The 17868-nt window shown below is 48.9% G+C and overlaps 2 protein-coding genes across 2 annotated transcripts; one reads left to right on the top strand and one right to left on the bottom strand.

Annotated features, from left to right (window-relative positions):
• The first annotated feature begins 231 nt into the window (after window positions 1-231).
• Window positions 232-5884, top strand: PPT1 (palmitoyl-protein thioesterase 1). Its single transcript, XM_026863280.1, has 8 exons — window positions 232-363; window positions 1104-1231; window positions 1507-1577; window positions 2439-2541; window positions 2635-2725; window positions 3196-3294; window positions 3492-3563; window positions 3954-5884. The coding sequence occupies exons 1-8, from the start codon at window positions 280-282 to the stop codon at window positions 4074-4076; spliced, it is 771 nt and encodes a 256-aa protein (XP_026719081.1). The 5' UTR covers window positions 232-279; the 3' UTR covers window positions 4077-5884.
• Window positions 4879-17496, bottom strand: CAP1 (cyclase associated actin cytoskeleton regulatory protein 1). The gene is made up of 13 exons (XM_026863278.1): window positions 17407-17496; window positions 12774-12886; window positions 12341-12441; window positions 11809-11886; window positions 9799-9942; window positions 9614-9699; window positions 9002-9107; window positions 8717-8894; window positions 7856-8043; window positions 7524-7647; window positions 7340-7422; window positions 6680-6823; window positions 4879-6305 (listed from the first exon to the last, which is right to left on the bottom strand). Exons 2-13 carry the CDS (start codon window positions 12865-12867, stop codon window positions 6222-6224), a joined length of 1410 nt encoding a protein of 469 aa, XP_026719079.1. The 5' UTR covers window positions 12868-12886; window positions 17407-17496; the 3' UTR covers window positions 4879-6221.
• Window positions 17497-17868: the final 372 nt, after the last annotated feature.

Below are 17868 nucleotides of genomic sequence, written 5' to 3'. Positions count from 1 at the left end.
CAGGCTGGGACCCGAGCAGGCTTGAGGGGAGCTCGCAGGCCGCCCCCGGCCCCGCTCCGGTGTCCCCCTCCTCTGGGCTGCGGGTTTCTGCGGAGACCGGGAGGTGCTGACCCTCCTCCCCAGGGTGCGTTGGCAGCTCCTGGCCCCGTTGCAGCGGGGGGGTGTGTGGGGGGGGTGTGTCCCGGTGTGATCGTGGAGGCGAGGTGAAGGCCTGGGCGGTGGCGTGACGGTGCTTCGCGGTGTTCCCTCACAGGAGACAGTTGCTGCAATCCACAGAGCATGGGCTACATTAAGAAAATAGTGGAGAATAAAATACCAGGGATTTATGTCCTGTCTCTCAAGATTGGAAGCAATCTGATACAGGTAACCGACTCGGCTGGCACTCACATTTCTGCCTGGCAGGGCGGTGGCCAGTGGGCGATAGTTACTGCAGTCTGTTATTAACACGATTCCGCGAGGATTCGTGTTGTGCTTTCCCTGCTTGCTTTTTTCTTCTTTGTGAAGTAAACAGCTTTGACAGGTAGAAACCAATAAAGTCTAGATAATACCTGCAGAAAAGAACTGGGGAAACCCAAATCTCTAATCTAAACTGGATTAATATGAAAATCCACCGATTTAGCCTTATTCACTATACATCTTCAGTATAATAAAGATACATTCTTCTGCGCCTTCACGTTTTTTTACAGTTTTATGTAGCCCTACAGAATTTCTTTAAGCAGTGTCTCAAGATAATGTGCAATGTGTGTTATTTTGTGGGATCTGGAGAAGATGGGAGAAGTTTGATTTTTAATTTTTTAATTGTATATATATAATATTTATATATTACTTTATATATATACACACACACACAAAATCTGAAGGGACTCACTGTCAGGAAGTTTGGGGAAATATCACTGTTTCATATGAGACAGTTTTGCCAGGCAGAGTAGGAACAAAGATGTGGTAAAAGGGAAGTCTCAAACCTTGAATTTCCCTTCTGTCATTGTGAAAGTTAAGGTCCTCTTCCAATAGCAGAACTGTTAGCGATCTATTTGCAGAGATTAAAATAGCGTAAAACATCATAAAGGGACGAATTATACTTTGAAATTTGGCTAATCCATCAGGATATGGAGAACAGCTTCTTTATGAATGTGAATGATCAAGTGAGAGAAGTGTGCAGCCAGCTCGCAAAGGACCCTCGCCTGAAAGGAGGCTACAACGCAATGGGCTTCTCCCAAGGAGGCCAGTTCCTGTAAGTTTACACTTCTCTTCCATTTCCATCCATTTCCGTTGGGCTTTAGCTTCTGATTTAAAACTCTTTTGAAGTACTAATCAGATGTAAACTGACAAAGCCCTTCATAAAGTTAGGAGTGCGCCAAAGGAGGCAAGAACGTGTTTCCCTGTAGCCCTCTTACCAGGAGGGGTTAATTCTCTTTGCAAACCTTACCAGAGTGCAGCTCTGTGTGAACCAGCGCTGGTGGCCTGGGCAGGCCAGTGCCAGCTCAGCTCCTCCCTCTTTCCTCACAGGAGGGCAGTGGCCCAGAGGTGTCCTTCTCCTCCCATGCTCAATTTGATCTCCGTTGGGGGACAGCACCAAGGTAGTGTCTTCTGAAACTATCACACTCCTAACTGCCTTGAAGGGTGGGGGGCTCTTGTTGGCAGGAGGAATGATTTTTTTTTTTTTTGGCTTCTTCCTAAAATCTGACCATTTTCTTCTGAATTAAGCTGCTCCTTTGTTCCTGTCTGAATCTGGTGATCTGCTTTGGCCCAGTTGTTAGCCAACTACATTATTGTCTGTCTTGGTCTTGCTTAACTGGCAGTGAGAAGGGGCCTCTGTAAGTAGACAACTTATTGCCTGGGTGGAATTCCTATATACTTTGGAAGCATTTGGGATTAGTTGTTCTGTGAGAAGAAATTTCTAATTACAGAGCAAAGCCTCTGTGAAACTAAACCTTTTGGGTCACAAGGATATTTTGCAATTGGCGTTTGGAAGCTTAAAGCCCTAAGGAAAGGGAACTGATTTTTGCAGTAGATTAATAAAGAGGCAGTATGAAATGGAATTTAAGAGGTGTACAATTAAGAGCGGCTGGCAATGAATTTCAAATATTCTCCCCTGAGAAGTTCCATGGCTTGAGTCTATTTCTTTATAGCGTAGTGGGAAGGGTTTTAGGGAACCATCCTGAGTCCTCCTGGGAACGCACCAGGCGAGCCGGATGGTTTGTCTGCATGCCCCCATTCTCCAGAGCAATACCCTCAGCTCGAGAACATCATCCATTATCTTTGTGTGTACTAGAGCCCAGGGCCAGGAGGGCTGTCTAATGAGATTGCAGGATTAAAGGCTGCCTGATTCCCTGGGTAATTCTTGCCACTGCTCTGTAAGAGGTTGGATCTTTACCAGCCAGAGGGATTAAGGGATTTCAGTTTGGCTCAGGGAGCTGTTCCACGTCTCCACGCTGCAGGGGTGTACGGGTTGCCACGCTGTCCTGGCGAGAGCTCCCATATCTGTGACTGGATCCGGAAGACGCTGGATCTGGGCGCCTACACACAAGCTGTTCAGGAGCAGTGAGTACAGTCACCGGGCGGCAGTGACGGCAGCCGGGCCCACGTGAGCAGCGCCAGGCTTCCGCTCTGATCTTTGGTTTCTCTGTTCTCCAGCTTGGTACAAGCAGAGTATTGGCACGACCCTCTGAAGGAGGAGGACTACAGGAAAAACAGCATCTTTTTGGCTGACATAAATCAGGAGAGGGTAAGGACCTGGCTAATGACGTAACAGGAGAGCAGAAGCCTTAGCGCTGAGTTTATTTGTGTTAGCTCTCCCTGGCAGGAGTTTACCTGGAGGTCAGAGGGGAACATTTTTTGCCCTGCGTGCCAGGAGCATACAAAGTGGTTTTGCTGGTAGATTGATGAGTGAGACTTGTCCATGGCAGAGCAGTTCTTGCGTCACCACGCTCTTCCGGAGCCGTTGGTGTAGATATGCCACGTGCTCAGTTCACCTGTCACCTTTCAAGTGGGTGCATCCCCTCTCTCCCCTGGGACAGTGGGGGAGGTCACCCCCTCTTTACAGCCTGGATGCCACGAGCACAGCCAAGGGAGGCTGCTGGCAAAAACACACGTTCCTGCCTCCGTGGCTGCTGCCGTCCAGGGTTTTCTCTGCAGGTGCTTTCCCTCAGTGGACTCTCCTGTGACTTGGGTCTGTTCTCTGCTGCTCTCATCCAGGGCATCAATGAGACGTACAAGAAAAACCTGATGGCTCTGAAAAAGTTTGTGATGGTGAAATTTCTCAATGATACCATGGTTGATCCTCCGATCTCCGAGGTGAGGCAGGCAGGGCGGGTGCTGCTTTTGGTGCTTGTTTCTGGTTTGTCCTTTGGTGGCAGAACTTGAGGTTGGCGAGGAGCAGGCGGAACGCAAACACAGGCTTGATAGTGCGTTGTCTCCAGCACAAGCTGGTGAAAGCCTGTTTATCCCCTGGCAGCCCTTCAGAAACCATTCCCTTGTTTTTATTCCAACAGTGGTTTGGGTTTTACAAAAGCGGCCAAGCCAAGGAGACCATCCCGCTGAAGGAGACCTCACTGTACATAGAGGTACGTTCTGTGGGGGGCTGAGGGGTCTCTGCTGTTTCTGCTCTGTGATGTCTCTGGGGCCTTGAGGAGCTCCAAACCCCACACCTCTGCCCTCCTCACCATCTCTGCCATTCCTGGGGCATTGCCTCCTCTTACCAGTAGCTGTTTGGGAAGGTGTTTCTCTCCAGGCCAGTGGCAATTAGCGGTTGTCTCCTTCAGCATGTGTTCAATGAACTCTGCTCCTTTTCAAAGCTTTCTATATAAAGCATCCCAAATAGCTTTGCCCCCCCCTTTGAGGAGAAGCTTTGAAGAGCAGAGGTGAACCCCTCCAGCCTGCCAGCACTCTCCGACCATCGGGGCTTTCCTCCACGGCAGGACCCCGGGAAGTTACGGTCATCCTTCTCTCTGCAGGATCGCTTGGGGCTGCAGGAGATGGACAAAGCAGGAAAACTGGTGTTCCTGGGGGTGAAAGGGGACCACCTGCACTTCTCAGAAGAGTGGTTTTACACCACTATCCTCCCCTTCCTCCAGTGAAGCCAAGGGGAGGCACCTTGGGAGAGAGTGCACTGGGGAGGGTCTACCACTGTAGTTAATACAGCTGCTACTGTGCAACAGCACTTTCTGCGTGCAAACCTGCGGGGAGCTGGGGAAGGGGAAGAAGAAGGGGTGTAGCTCAGCACTTCCACGCTGCAGTAAGAGCCCGGGATTCGTCTGGATGTGATTATGCTGCAGTGTGGGTGGACTGGGTCTTGCGCTAACCCTGAAGCACTCCATCCTGCACAGGCCCCGGTAAATCTTCCTTCAGTTCTCAGAGCTGCAGCTCACTTGGCACTGGCAAAATGATTATCTGCACGAGAGGGGCGTTTTCCCCATCGCCTGTTCCTCACAGGTCACAACAGCAGTATTAACCGAGAGCACTAGTGTAAGGAGGCTGTACCTCTTAGGGGGAGCAGCAAGTAGATTTATTGGGCTGTATGCAGAGGGAAAACAGCGCAGCCTCTCCTTCAAATGGGGAAAGGGCCAAATTTAGGGGGTTTTGGGGGAAAAAGGAGGGTTTTGGATTAAGCAGGTATTAACAGCTTGAACAGTTTTCAACTAATGGCTTGTTTTGTGCACTTTTGTACAGCAACTGAAATCAATAAAGACCCTTACATCTAACCAGCTAAAAAGAGAGGTGAGATTTGATAACTACTGCCAGTTTGGTTTGAGGGGAGTTGAGGAAAAGTCCACACTTCCCCAGGGGGACAGTATGCAAAGCAGTCAAGGCAGGGTCAGGCAGCAAGGAGCATCCTCCCTGAGGTCCTGTGAGCCCCCAAAGAGCAAACAAGAGCCACTGTAATGAGCAAGTTGGCATTAACTTTATTCTATCTTCTGTATAATCTTAAGTACATAAGAAAGGTTTTTTCACAAGCCTCAGGAGAAGACGAGTACAAGTCACAGGACAGTCTCAAAATAAAAAAATTGCATATTTTTTTTTTTGTAAGTTTTGTCCTAGAGTAAAAGAACATTGACACTTTACAGAGGAAATGCTTTTAAGATATGCTTATGCCACCCGAGGCGTTGGAAAAATGAAGGTCAAAGCACGTGCAGCTCCCTTTATGGGTCAGTACAGTACTGTGTGACTTAGATCCATCACTCTGCTCCAGGGCCCTGGAACAGAGGCTACGAGCTTCCACCAAAGGAAAGAGCCAAGCAACAGGGGCAGGGGGCAGGCTGAGAGGATTCACTTTATGGGGACTGATGGCAGGTGAGGAAGAGAGTGATGAACCCACCTGATCCAACTCGGGTATTTGACAATACTGCACTACTGACCCTGGAATGAAGGAGACCCTTCCTCTGCAGAAGGGGACAGGTTCAGAAGAACCATCCTGGAAGACTGAACCTGAGTTCAGCTGCTCTGAGAAGGAAGCCCTGGGGCAAAAATTCCCTTTTGAGGGTGGAGGGCTCACGGAATAAGAGGTGCTCAGCTCCAAGCTACCAGCCAGACTGCTGGGGAGGGGGGGGTAACCACTGTTAACTCCACTGCAGTCTTCCTGTGGCACTGGTTAATATAAAGCCTCCTGTCATGGCACAATCAGAAATACACTGAGCTAGCAGGAATGATGAAAGAGAGATGAGGGTGGAATGCTATGGCCCAGGACCTCAGCCTTTGGTCCAACAAAGCCATTCCCAGGTCCTGTAATGCCACCAGCCCCATAGAGCTGGAATTAGCAGCTTCCAGGACCTTCTTTGAGACATCTGCCATAGCAACTGGGTACTCTGGACCCCGACAGACCATTATTTTTTAAAAAGGGGACAACATTCCTCTCACATGAACAGTTTGCTTAAAAGGCAATACAAAAGAAAAACCCGAACAACACTCTGAAAGCCAACTGCCAGTACTGGCTGTGAAGTTCACCGAAAATCTGACTTGATCAATTGGTGCAGGTAGATCAGACATGAGGAGAAAAAAACCCAAACAATACACCTTCCTGCTAATAGATGTGGACAATCACTGACCCGCCACCTACACCACACCCCAGGCAGAGGTATTTCAGTGACGGCAGGTAGCTGTGTCTCTCGGGTAGAAGAGAAGCAGTTTGAGAGCAGAAAGGTACAAGAAATCTAAGAGAATCATCTGAAAGCAGATTTGTCCCACAGCAGGGCCAGGGGAGGGTGTGAGCCTTGGAGCTTTTCTGCTTAGCCAGCGATTTCTGTCACAGTGGTAACCAACTTCTGACCGTTCCACACTGTCTTGAACTGTTCTGGGACAGGGAATTCAGTCTGGAGGGTAAAAATAGAAATCCATTGTCAAAAAGTCAGTTTATGACTGAGACCAGCAATTACTCCCACTGCTTCAGGCATTTCTTTCCTTAGATACATGCTGTGTCCCTTCCTGTACCACAAACACTGCCTGTTCTGCCCCCCAGAGATCCCGAGCAAACAGCAGCTCCAAAAACCATCTCACTATAAAGACAAACGACATGAGTTGCTGTTTTTAACATCTGATTATCATTTGCAACCTCCAGAGTCTAGAACTGTCCCTCCAGACCTCACTGTAACTTGACATTCCCCGCAGGGCTCAAAAATACTAATTCTGCCCCGTGTTACCCCAACCCCAAGCAGACCTCCCCAGGGATTTTAAAATTAACACTTACAAAGTCACCACCCTCTGTGGGAATAAGGACGTTCATCTCTGATGACTTGGCACTGACGATTTCACAGTCTAGGGAGTTCTTGCTCAGATACACGTGGCAACCGTCTGTCTTGTTGATGGAAATTGTTGGCACTTTACCCATTACCTAGCAGAGTGGTCAGAGCAACAGTTAAAGGAGCTTGAACCAGGCAACCAGGACATTTTTCTTTCACACTTGCCTTCAAGGCAAGAGGTTTGACTCCAACCCCTCACCACCCCAGACTAGCTGGATTGAAATACTCCCACCTTTGGCAAAAATCTGAAGTTATTTCTTGGTTTGGTCTCTTTAGACTAAAACTACAGCAAACACTGGCCAAGCTGACCATCCCAAATCGGATACCAAAACTGGAATCAAGAGTAGATTCTACTGCCGCCCATCTCGGAGACTAATCTTTTACCTAAAGCCCTGAGGCAGCTCAGCGAGGCAAATTTCAGTCCTTTCCCAGCTGCTGGGCAAGGAGAGCTGCAGAGCAGCAGGACAGATGGTGTTTCATAAACGCTCTCCACAGATGCACATTCCTGTTCCAGAAATAAAACTACTCCAAGAAGCAGATGCTACAGACGCCCTGTTGTACAGTGCAGCAGTCACACTCCAGGCAGAGAACAGGTTGTAGGCACTCACCTGAACTTTAACGTCCCTGCTGTTTATGATCTCTACGATGCCCACCACGTCATCGAACACCAGACCCAGCTTCTTACAGTTATCTGCAAAGACAGAGCAGGTCACAGAAAGGTTTTGGAGATTCAGCCTTCTGCACACATACACCCCAGCACCCAGAAGCAGTTTTTGGGGTTTCTCCACTTACCGAGGGTGATAGAGTTGATCTTGCCTTTGATTTGGAGTGTACTATTTGTGCACTTGAAAACATATGCTACCTGCTTCAACTCTGTGTCACTGATTACCAGGTTAGTGGCATTCTCCTGGTTTTCCTGAAAAGACAGGAAAAGGAAAAACGCACTTGATTTTTGGAACGCAGACCAATTAATCCATGAGAACAGCAGGGCAGCTCCTTTAAAAGCGAACTGCAGCACCTGCAGGCTGGTGCTTCTTACAAGAAAGGTCTTCAGGAGACGCTCCCCTCCCCTGTTACAGAGCTCCCATCCCTCCAACCCACCCATGCCAACACCAGGCACTCACCACTCTCCACTTTTTGCCCTCTAATTCTAGCAACGCGGGGGCCTTCGGAGAGCTTTTTTGTGAGGGATTAGCATTACAGGCTGGTTTGGGAGCAGTGAAAGGTTTGGGTCCACTTCTCACAGGACCCCCTTGGTTCTTCAGTGCTGGATTCTTGTGGGTCTTCATGTCATCTGACACATGCCTTAAGCCTGCAAAAGGAATCAAACCTGAGATGCAGCTTTCCTCTGAGAATGCCGTTTCACAAACACCAGACATCAGTAATTACAGCCACCAGCAGGGTAACATTTTTCAAAATGCAAATAAATTAAGGCTGGGTCTAAGCTGAGCCCAAGAGTGACAACAAGTGAAAGAGCAAGCAAGAAACACTGATGCAGTATTGATGAGAACACCAGATGTACTGTAGGACCAGAAGGCGCCAGCTCTTTTCACTCTGCAGCTGGAAAAAGCCCCAAGCCAAGCACCCCACCTTTGTTTGATGTCTGTCCTGATACGTGAACCAGGTAACACGCAAAAGAGATAAGTTCTGTGCAAATATGAATAGGTGAAAAATGGCACCTCTTGTACTGGAGATGCGCAAGCAGCCAAAGGGCTCCCTCTCCCCATTCCAGCTAGATTGATCGCTTGCTACACCTGACAGATGAGACTGAGAATTCTCTCTCAGATGTACTCCCTTTGTCCCTGGGAACTGCCTCAGGGCTGCTTCTGGCTCCCACAGCCTCATCCTCAGACCAGATGGTCTTTTGTTACTGCAAACCTACTTCCTAAGCAGGCGTGTTGAGCCACAACAGCAAAACAAGGATTCGCAGCACAGCAGTACCGTCGTTGGTGGCTGCCCTCCTGCCCCGAGCGACTTCCACCTACCAGAGGTGATGCCTTCTCCCCGGTTGATCTGGGCGAAGAGCGCGGAGCGGGAGGCAGAGTCGTCTGTGCTGCAGCTCATGGGGGCAGGAGCAGGTGGGGGGGGAGGGCCTGGGGGGGGAGGCGCAGCCCCCGCTGGGGGAGCGGATGGTGATTTAGTCCCTTCTGTTGCTACAGGACCCTGTAAGAGGCCAGCAAGAGGAAAGGCAATTGCACAAGCTCCATAACTGCTGCAATAATCGTGCAAGACTCGTCTAAGAAGCTCCTGCAGATGCAGCCAGCACTTACTGTTTTGCTCCAGGTCAGCCCTGTGGTGTGATACTCTTTGATATAGGCCTGCAGCTCTGTCCAGATATTCAGGTAAGCTTTCACCCAGTCCACCTGCTTTTTATCTCTGTGGACACAAGGAGATCATGAGGTGCATTTGCCATTAAAACCCAAGGACTACAGTTCTTTACAGCTCTCCACCTCTCGGCTGACAGGCAAGACCCAGCCTGGAGCAGCACAGCAGCCTCACACCCCCAGCACTGCGTTCCAGCTTCAGGATTAACCTGGCAGCTGCAGGCAGGCGGCCCCAGCCCTGCTCTGTGCCCCGACTGACCCATTTGAACTGGGGAGAGTCTGTTACTTCCAACAAGACCCATTCCCAAGACACAACCTGCTGCTCTAGGAGTGAGCAGCAATGCACTTGCTATCAGAGATTCCAGCTGCAGCAGGAGTGCAAGGAATCTTGTCCCTAAGGATCAGGAAAGAACAGCTAGGTGAGGCTTTATAAATATATCCTGCCTTTAAAAAGAAGAATGAATTAAAGACTGAGGCAGCTGGTTAGATACTGGAGTAGCCCCTACACACCCTGTTACCTGTACTCAGTGGCATACTTAAGAGAGAAGGTGAACTTACACATCCTTGTACTCCTTGAGGATCCGGTTGGTATAAAACATGGCAGCATCAGTCATTTCCTTCACATAAGGACCAGGCTTTGGAGCCTAGAGAAGAAAGAACACATTGACATGGAAGAGCTGACCAGGGAGCAGCCAGATTTTTCCCACCAGCCCAAGGAAACCACTTCCCACTGGAGTTCTTACCATGGCCACCCAGCCCAGGGCAGGGATGCTCTCGCTGACTGCTGATAAGTGATTGAACAGTTTGCTACCACGGTTCTTCTCCCTGAAATTCTGCACCGTCTGGATTTGCTCTGAAATCGGCTTCAGAAGCGATGAGAACGCATTCTGCGGGACAAGAGAGACAAGAGCAATGAAGTACATTGGTGTTGCTCTGGAATGGCTGCACATCTTCATGGGTGGCTCTGCTGAGATGATGGTCACTCGGAGGAAGATTCCAACTGGCACAAGTTACTGCTGCAGCTCCTGTCCAGGCTTGGCCCTCCCCACGAGCAGAGCTCGATCCCACCACCTAGCTCCCCCAGGGCTGAAGTCATAGCTCCCAACTGGATTGGTACGATGGGAGTACGCCAAGAACTGTGACTCATGTTCAATCCAAGAGACACTGACAAAGCTTGTTAGTAACGAAGACAGAAATAGCATTTGCCTCTCCTGGATTCTTTTGTTCCAAGACAGTTTGTCAAATTTTTCCTCTCCCGTACAAACCCTCAGAGAAAGGGGTGCTACGCAGGTTTTTGCAGGCTGGGATCTACAGCCCGCATTCCAATGTGAGTCGCAGCAAGTTCTCAAGTCACCCTATCAAGCTAGGCTTCAGGATTCAAGTTATTTCTTAAGTCAATCCAAGCCTTCAGGATTTGGATGGTAGGATTTTTTCTTTGTGTTGTCCACTTGGAATGCTGACTGAAAGTGCTTAGAAGTCTTTTGCGGTCAGAGCAGAGCAGCCAATTACACATTTCCAGAGACGCCTTTTAGGCAACTCTTCTTTCCTTTAAGATCAGAAAGTCTCCTGCTGGTGGCAGCAGCGAGGGACAAATTTGGGCAAAACTTTCTTTTCAAAGCCTCGGCTTTTCCATTTGCTGTCCCTTCCTCTGTTTAGATGAAAACAGGGAGGTTCCAAGGACCACTGGCCAGGCTGGCAGGAGCTCCAGCCTAGCGCCACTGTCAAGTAACACGACGGTGAAATTCTTTGCCACGAGCAATGAGAGTTCACACATTCTGCTTTTCAACCTGTCTACTCCAGAACTGACTAGACTCCTGCAAAACAACCTGCAAAGACCTACGCTAGATTAAGGCTGTTGTTTGTTCATAACCCTTTATTTAAATAATGTGTCAGTGGAATTTGTAAGCAGATTCTCAGACTAGAGACTATGCAGGGCAGCATCCCAGCAAGCCTGGTGAAAGATAAACGACACTCTAGTGCTGAGTTTGGGGAAAAAAATGAAGATCTATTTTGTGGTGAATAGGCAAGTAGCACAGAAATCCAGCTACCACAATGTAACAGTAGAAGCCATGACGGAGGTAGATAATAACTGCAAAGAAAAGCCAGGTGAGATCCTGTTGCTCAGGAAAAAACAGTTCTCAGCAGGGAAAAGCCAATGCATTCAGGATCAGATTCTCAGTCACACATCCTGCTGAGAAGCAGCAGCCTAGGGTAAAGTGTTAAATTACCCACTAAGGACAAATCAATCCTAAAAGCCTAGCTATTATTCAGAGGCCATTCAGTAGAGACAAGTGTCTGCTATACTTCAGGAGTTTGATGCCTGAAAGTCTATAAGCATCACATAATGAAAAGCATGCTCTAGGGAAATCCCACTGTGGCTCCTGTCTGTGATAAGTTCCTGTCTGCAAGTTGCATCTCAGGGAACAGTGATTGCGCCGTGCTGGTGCCAGGTGAAACTCGAGACAGACGCTGTGAGATGACACTCACAAGCTGCTCCGACAGCTACAGAAAACTTGTTGCTCTAATGACTGGAAAGCGACAGTTCTGCAGCTCTAAGAATCAACCTCCAGAATCCTGCCCAGTCTTGGGTGAGCACAGGGAACAGTTCACGCTTTCAGCAAGTGCCACCAGTCCTCCTCCGGTTCCTCGCTTGGAGCAGCTGCAACGGCCCAGATTCCCCTACACTTGCAGCCGTCCCCAGCTCCGAGGTAAGAGCATACGAGGTTTCTGAGATGTGATTTCCCCACACTTACCTCTGCTGGCTGCTGATGTTGAGACGCCATCACCAGAAGCGCCCTCTCACTCATCAAGCCCGCATGAACCATCTCGGCCTAATAGAGAAAAATATGAGAGCACTTCCCTTGTACTCAGCGTAACGCTAACAGTCACTCACTGAGCGAGTTCCTAGTCTGTAAGGAAGCTGCTACGCTGATCTCAAAGCATATATTCTTAGAGACACCCACCCTCAGAGAAAAACTCACAAGAGTGCAACAGCTCTTGGGCTGGGTAGTGCACAGGCCTCCCAAAGGCACACACCGAAGTCTACAGAGAGAGCTAGACACCTGACTGCTGAAGATTTCTAGAAGGAGGTTTGATTTGAGGGGATGTGTGCAGGTGGCAATCTGCTGGAGGTTATTTGGGCATCTGCATCTGTTTTGAGTCCTCAGGGATTATAAACATCCTAGAATACGGCGCTCAAACACCGACAGCAAACTTGGCCCTTAACAGCTCTGAAGAACAAGCACCATCTATTCAGAGCAGAGGGAGGAGAACGCGAGTCCTTACGTGTTTCTGCACATCCCCACCAACTTCTTTGCTGATCTTGATGTATTCAGCTACCGGGCCAGCCAGAAGGGCATCGAAAGCCTGCACGTACTGAGCCACTCCTGCGGAGAAGGAACCAGAGCACAGGTATCACCGAGAGGCAGGAGGCTCAGCCCCGAGCACGCAGCTGAACGCAGACCAGGGGAGTGTTGCAGGCACAGGAAGCCCTTATCTCAGCAGGACGGTAACCGCAGGCACCTCTGCGTTTGCACAGCATCTGCTGCAAAACTCACTTCCCCTCTGCACGCTGGCAGATCATCCAAGAGCCCTTCGCATGCCCCACGCGAGCGCCACCCGCTCTGCCACAGCTACTGCCGGCACCCGACGCTGCTGCACCGCCTGGCTTCAGCACCGGGGCTCCCCTGAGGTGACAGAGGCGTGCTCTGGGCCTCACCTTTGGAAGGGACATCTCCACACATGCCAGGTCCTTGGCACACCGTCTCCAGGCGCTCCACAGCCTTCTCCAACCGTTCAACCAGTCTTTCCATATCTACCGCTGTCCACAACCTGCACAGACAGAAGAATTATTCGTGTCCTCTGACGGTATAAAACTCGTAGGCCAAATATTGAAGAGGGTTTAACTGCTGTCTGGTACAAGCTCTACCAGTTCCAGAAGAATAATTTCTACCTAGCACCCTGATGATGGGTAGCAAGATACCCTCAAATTAGCAGGAACGTGCGGATTACGCAACAGCCATGCACACAGCCACTTTCTATTGCCACAGTCACTCCGTAATGGCCACAGTCTTATTCCACTGTAAGGACTTCTTACATGTACAAGGACACTAAAACTTACATTTTCTAACCTTGTACTGACACCGCTCAAGAAAACAGAAGCCTGCACAGAATCTCACTGCAGTCAGTGCTTGGCCAAAGTCCCAGCTGTGACCATACAGCAAATCAAGTACAACTGCTTCACTGGGAGTTCAGAGACTTCGGGTTAGAACTTCTGGGTTTGCATCTGCAGGGACCTCCCAGAGTCCTGAATTCCTCCAAGGAATATCTGTAACTCCAGCATCGCTACAGTACAGAGCATCAGCGTGCAGAAGGAGCCACCCTGGCACATGCAAAGATGAACAGCTGCAGAAGCAAAGGCAGCATCGTGGCTTCTACTACAATGCGCCCCTGTTCATCCTCTCCCTCTGCAGGCTTTGGTATCTGAACTGCAGAACAGACTCTGCACAGGAAAGAGATTTAGGTACGTAAATCATTTGCAGTGTCTCATCTGCAAAAGTCTTAAAAGTCATATAAACTTTCCATTAATTACTGCTTTGCAGAGACTCTGCACCAAGGAACAAGACAAGTCACACTCCAAACACACTAATGCACAGGGAATGCAGGGAGGGAACAGCAAGTCACCAATTGCATTTTTATCTTATCACCACTCATCCAGAGATTTTAGAGTATGAATCACGACTACAGCCTGGACACAGCTTCCTTCTTACTGCAACAGTCTGCGAGAGCTCAAAACCCTGCCTGGAAGGGAAGGTCCTTCCCAGCACACCCAAAAAAGGAAGGCAGGGTTTACCCAGCTGCACCGATGAACTGATGCTAGATCTCCCTCAGAAACAAAACCTGAAGTTTCTAACCAGGGTTTTGCTTTTGCTCACAAGTCTTCTCAACCCTGCTCCAAAGTGCATGTTTTCACCCAATTTCCAGAGGATGTGGGGCAGATCCAGCATTAGTCACAAGCAGCACTGATGTCACAAGACAAACAAGGCCGTTTGCCACCCTTCTTTTGCCTGTTTGCATGAGGAGAAGAAGCACTGATGGGGGGGGGAGAGGCCACCCCCCTTCCTAGAGGAAGAGTGTGGTTTCCTTCTCTGTGCAAGAGTGAGCCAGAAGAGACACTGTGCATAAAACTGGACAGCAGTAACTGGATGACTTCCAGATATAAAAAAAGTACAGAGAGGCTGAAACTTGTGGGCGGTCACCCATATAATCAACAGTAATGAATACCTCTTTTTTTTTTTTAAAATTCTGTACAATGTAGAAATCCTGACCACAGGATCGTCAGCACTCTGCTGCAGCCGAGGACGACGCATCCAGAATGGGGCTCACGTCTTCAAGTGGGAGCGCAGCCAAGAGCTGGGCTCTACCTCCCCCGCTCCCAGCACACTAAAAGAAGGGTGATTTTTTTTTTTTCTTCCCCGCAAAAGAGCCACCTGTTAAAGAAACTCCCATGCTTCAAGAGCACAGCAAGCTAGAGGGGTGTAACGCAGGGGTTTCAGGAAGGACACCAGGTTTACTGAGCTTCAGGCAGACAAAGCTGCTGTTCTGCACCACTGATCCCCACCACATTCCACACGAGGCTCTAATCTGATCAGCCCCATTACCGAGTCACAAACTGCATTTCAAATCAGGATTACAAACCAGAAAGTCCAGATGGAAAGCTGCTTCCGACCCCCCGCAATAAAACACGCTGTTGGCGAGGAGCAGATCGCATCAGTTCTAAATGTGCTGTCGGGATTAACGTCCCTTAACAAGAAAGGGTTCCTTGAGATTCATGTTCCTTCCAGTCCCCTTGCCGTTTGACACGTCCTTCCTGGGTTTTCCTGACAGAAGCCATAAACTCACAGAGCTTGGCACCGGCTTTGTAAACCTAGCGCTATCTGGCAGATGGTGAACTCGGTTTAATTTCTGTTTAATGGGCAGCATTAGGACAAGTTGCAAGATAAGTCACTTGGTAAACTGGTAGCAAAATCAGAACTAAGTGGAGGCAGCACAAAGTCCTAGAGCAGGCAGTATAGCTCAGTCACTCCTCGCTCAAGCTATCTTGACTCACCCTTACTATGCTCTTTGCCCCGTGGATGCAGCTCTTTCTGCTATCTACATACCCATCCAGAATGAAATACAAAATCTAACTGTAACTAACATTGGCAGTCTGAGTTTGCAATCCAGAGATTAATGTTTAGCAAGGGAAAAAAAAAAAACCAAAACAAAACCAACAAAAACCAGCATCACAAAGTAGACCTGTCTGAGCTACATCTAGACAGTGTTTGGTCACTTTGAGTGCAGAATTTGTCAGTAAGTGACAAACTGACTTCACAGATCTCAGTACAGTTACATATAATCACATCTCATTTGCCTTCTTTAAAGAGGAAGCTGAGACACATAGATCACTGAAGACTCATTTTTGTCCAGCACATCGTCCTGTGCTCAGGAGGAATGAGAAAGGCTTTCAAGCTGCGCCGTGCAGCCGAGAGTTATAGTTCTCCAGCTGCCAGGCATGGAGCTTGAGATGAAACGCTCCCTTTTGGGACTATACTGCAGGATTTCAATCTAGGTCTTGTTTAAATTCAATTGAACTTTTGATTACCAATGGAGCGGAAGCTATGGACTCCCATCAAACATATTTCACCCTGGGCCAGAGAGTCCATTCATTTTCATAGCACATTTGGTTAACCTATCAACTAGCCTTTATTTCCATCAAAGCTTGGGAACATGGTTTTGAACACACTGTACAGCAAAGAGGCTTTCAGCTACAACTAGACCGTTTTGATATACTGATCAGAGCAATAAAGGGAAGGGATTTTCTTTGTAAAAACACTAGCTATCCCGAAGCTGATCCTGTATAACAACACAGTAAGAGTTTCCTGTTTGGAGCACATCAAGGAGTCGGTGTCTCTCAGCCAAAGACAGGTCCTCAGAGGAGTAAGCAAGTGCTCATAAAACCAGCAGAAATGAAATTCTTCCGGTTGCCTGAGACAGCACACTAACCTGAGCCCTCACTTAGACATTCTGGAAGACGCAAATGTTAGTTTTATAGCCAAAGCAAGTCAAACCTACGCCTCTGTTTAGATTCAGCTTTTGTGAAGCCTGACAAACTGCTGTCAGCAACACGAAATTTGCATCAGCTACTTCCTGTTTCTACAGGCAAAAGGAATAAAGATGGGGCGACTAAATTAAGAACATACCACAGTTTATTTCTGAGCTGACACTGGAATATCTCAGGGGATCAGCTACCAGATGATTCCCAACATTTATATCTTCCAAAAGTCCAAAGATTATTTTTTTTTAAAAACAGTTCAGCTCATCAAGTAAGGAATTATTTGAAGCAAGACAGGACACAAATGCCTGAATTTAGTCAGTTGTCAGGACCAGCCATGAACACAAGACAGCTACTGCTAGTCCCAGCAGCTGCCAAGACAGAGATCTCTGCTGTTTATAGTACAACAATACTTGCTGACATTCGTCCAGAACCCACGGTGTCTACTTCTGGTATTTCAGATCTACTTTGTTTAGCAAATCAGAAGTGCTTTAAAAAAAAATTAAATAAATCCACTTGGACCCTATTTAAGCTCTCCCAAATAACAAGTTCTACTGAAGTCATTAAAAGCGTTTTTTGGTATTTTTAATCAAACATTAAGAGACAGCTGAAATATCACTTTGCTCTGTGCTACAGCCAGCACAAGGACTCCTTTTTCATCACAATTATATGGAATAGAAAATTTGCACTCGCCAGACTCTGTTGCTACACTCCTCTCATTTCCATTCCCTGTCAGGGCGATGAATCCACCAGGGAAGTAACTGAGGATCTCAGATCTAAGCTAAATTGGACACAGTACCAAGCTCCAGATCAGGAATTCAGAGCATCGCCCCTCGTCAGCATCCCTCCTGAGCCGTGCCTGCTCAAGCAGAGGCTGCTTGGCTGAACTTTGTTACATGAATAATAGAGGATATTTTTGGCTTTCAGAAAGCTCAGCAATATTCCGGGGACACAAGGATCGTCTCGGAAAGAGAAAGGGAATACAGCAGTTTCTCGACACCACAGATTCCTGGTTTTTCAGTGACGTGTATCTATAGCTCAAGTCTCGAAGAATTCCAGAATCCGATGCGCAAAAATCCCGTGACCTGACACATGAAACGTCCGTAACATTTTTTTTCATTTCAGCAACACAAAATCCAAAGCAATCACTTACAGGTTTATCCCATCCTAACCACCACCGAAACTCAAAAGGGCAAAAGAAAAGCCAGCAACAGGCTAAAGACAAGAACTAGCCCAAGCCCAATAAGACGGAGAGTACCTGGGAGCACAAACTGCAGAAATATCCTCGCTTCGGGCTGCGGCAGATCGGTCCCGTCGCAGAAAGCTGGATGCATCATCTGGGCACACACACCTCCCTGCCCCAGCGAGTCACCCACCAGCTACCGGCCCCGGTAACGCACCGGCCCCTCCGCCTTCCGACCCTCCCGCTCACCGCATCACCGGGGAGCGGCGGCTTTTGACCGAAAACCGCCCGCACGCCCCGACCCCCCCTGCCAGGGGACGGAGCCAGAGAGGCCACAACCAACAGAACTAAAAGCCTCTCAGTGGGGCTGTGGGGGCAGCTACAGCCCCCCCCACCGGGACGGCGAGCCCCGCCGCAGCGGGCCGAGCTGCGATGGACCACGGCGGCCCAGCCCCCGGTGATTTGTACCCCCCGCCGCCCCGGGGCAGATTTCGGGCGCAGAGACACCCCCGGGCCGGGCCCCCGCGGCAGGAAGCG

Source organism: Athene cunicularia (genome assembly GCF_003259725.1).
Source record: "Athene cunicularia isolate RWA chromosome 23 unlocalized genomic scaffold, athCun1 chr23_part1, whole genome shotgun sequence".
Lineage (NCBI taxonomy): Eukaryota > Metazoa > Chordata > Aves > Strigiformes > Strigidae > Athene > Athene cunicularia.
This window is presented reverse-complemented; position numbering and strand designations above follow the sequence as displayed.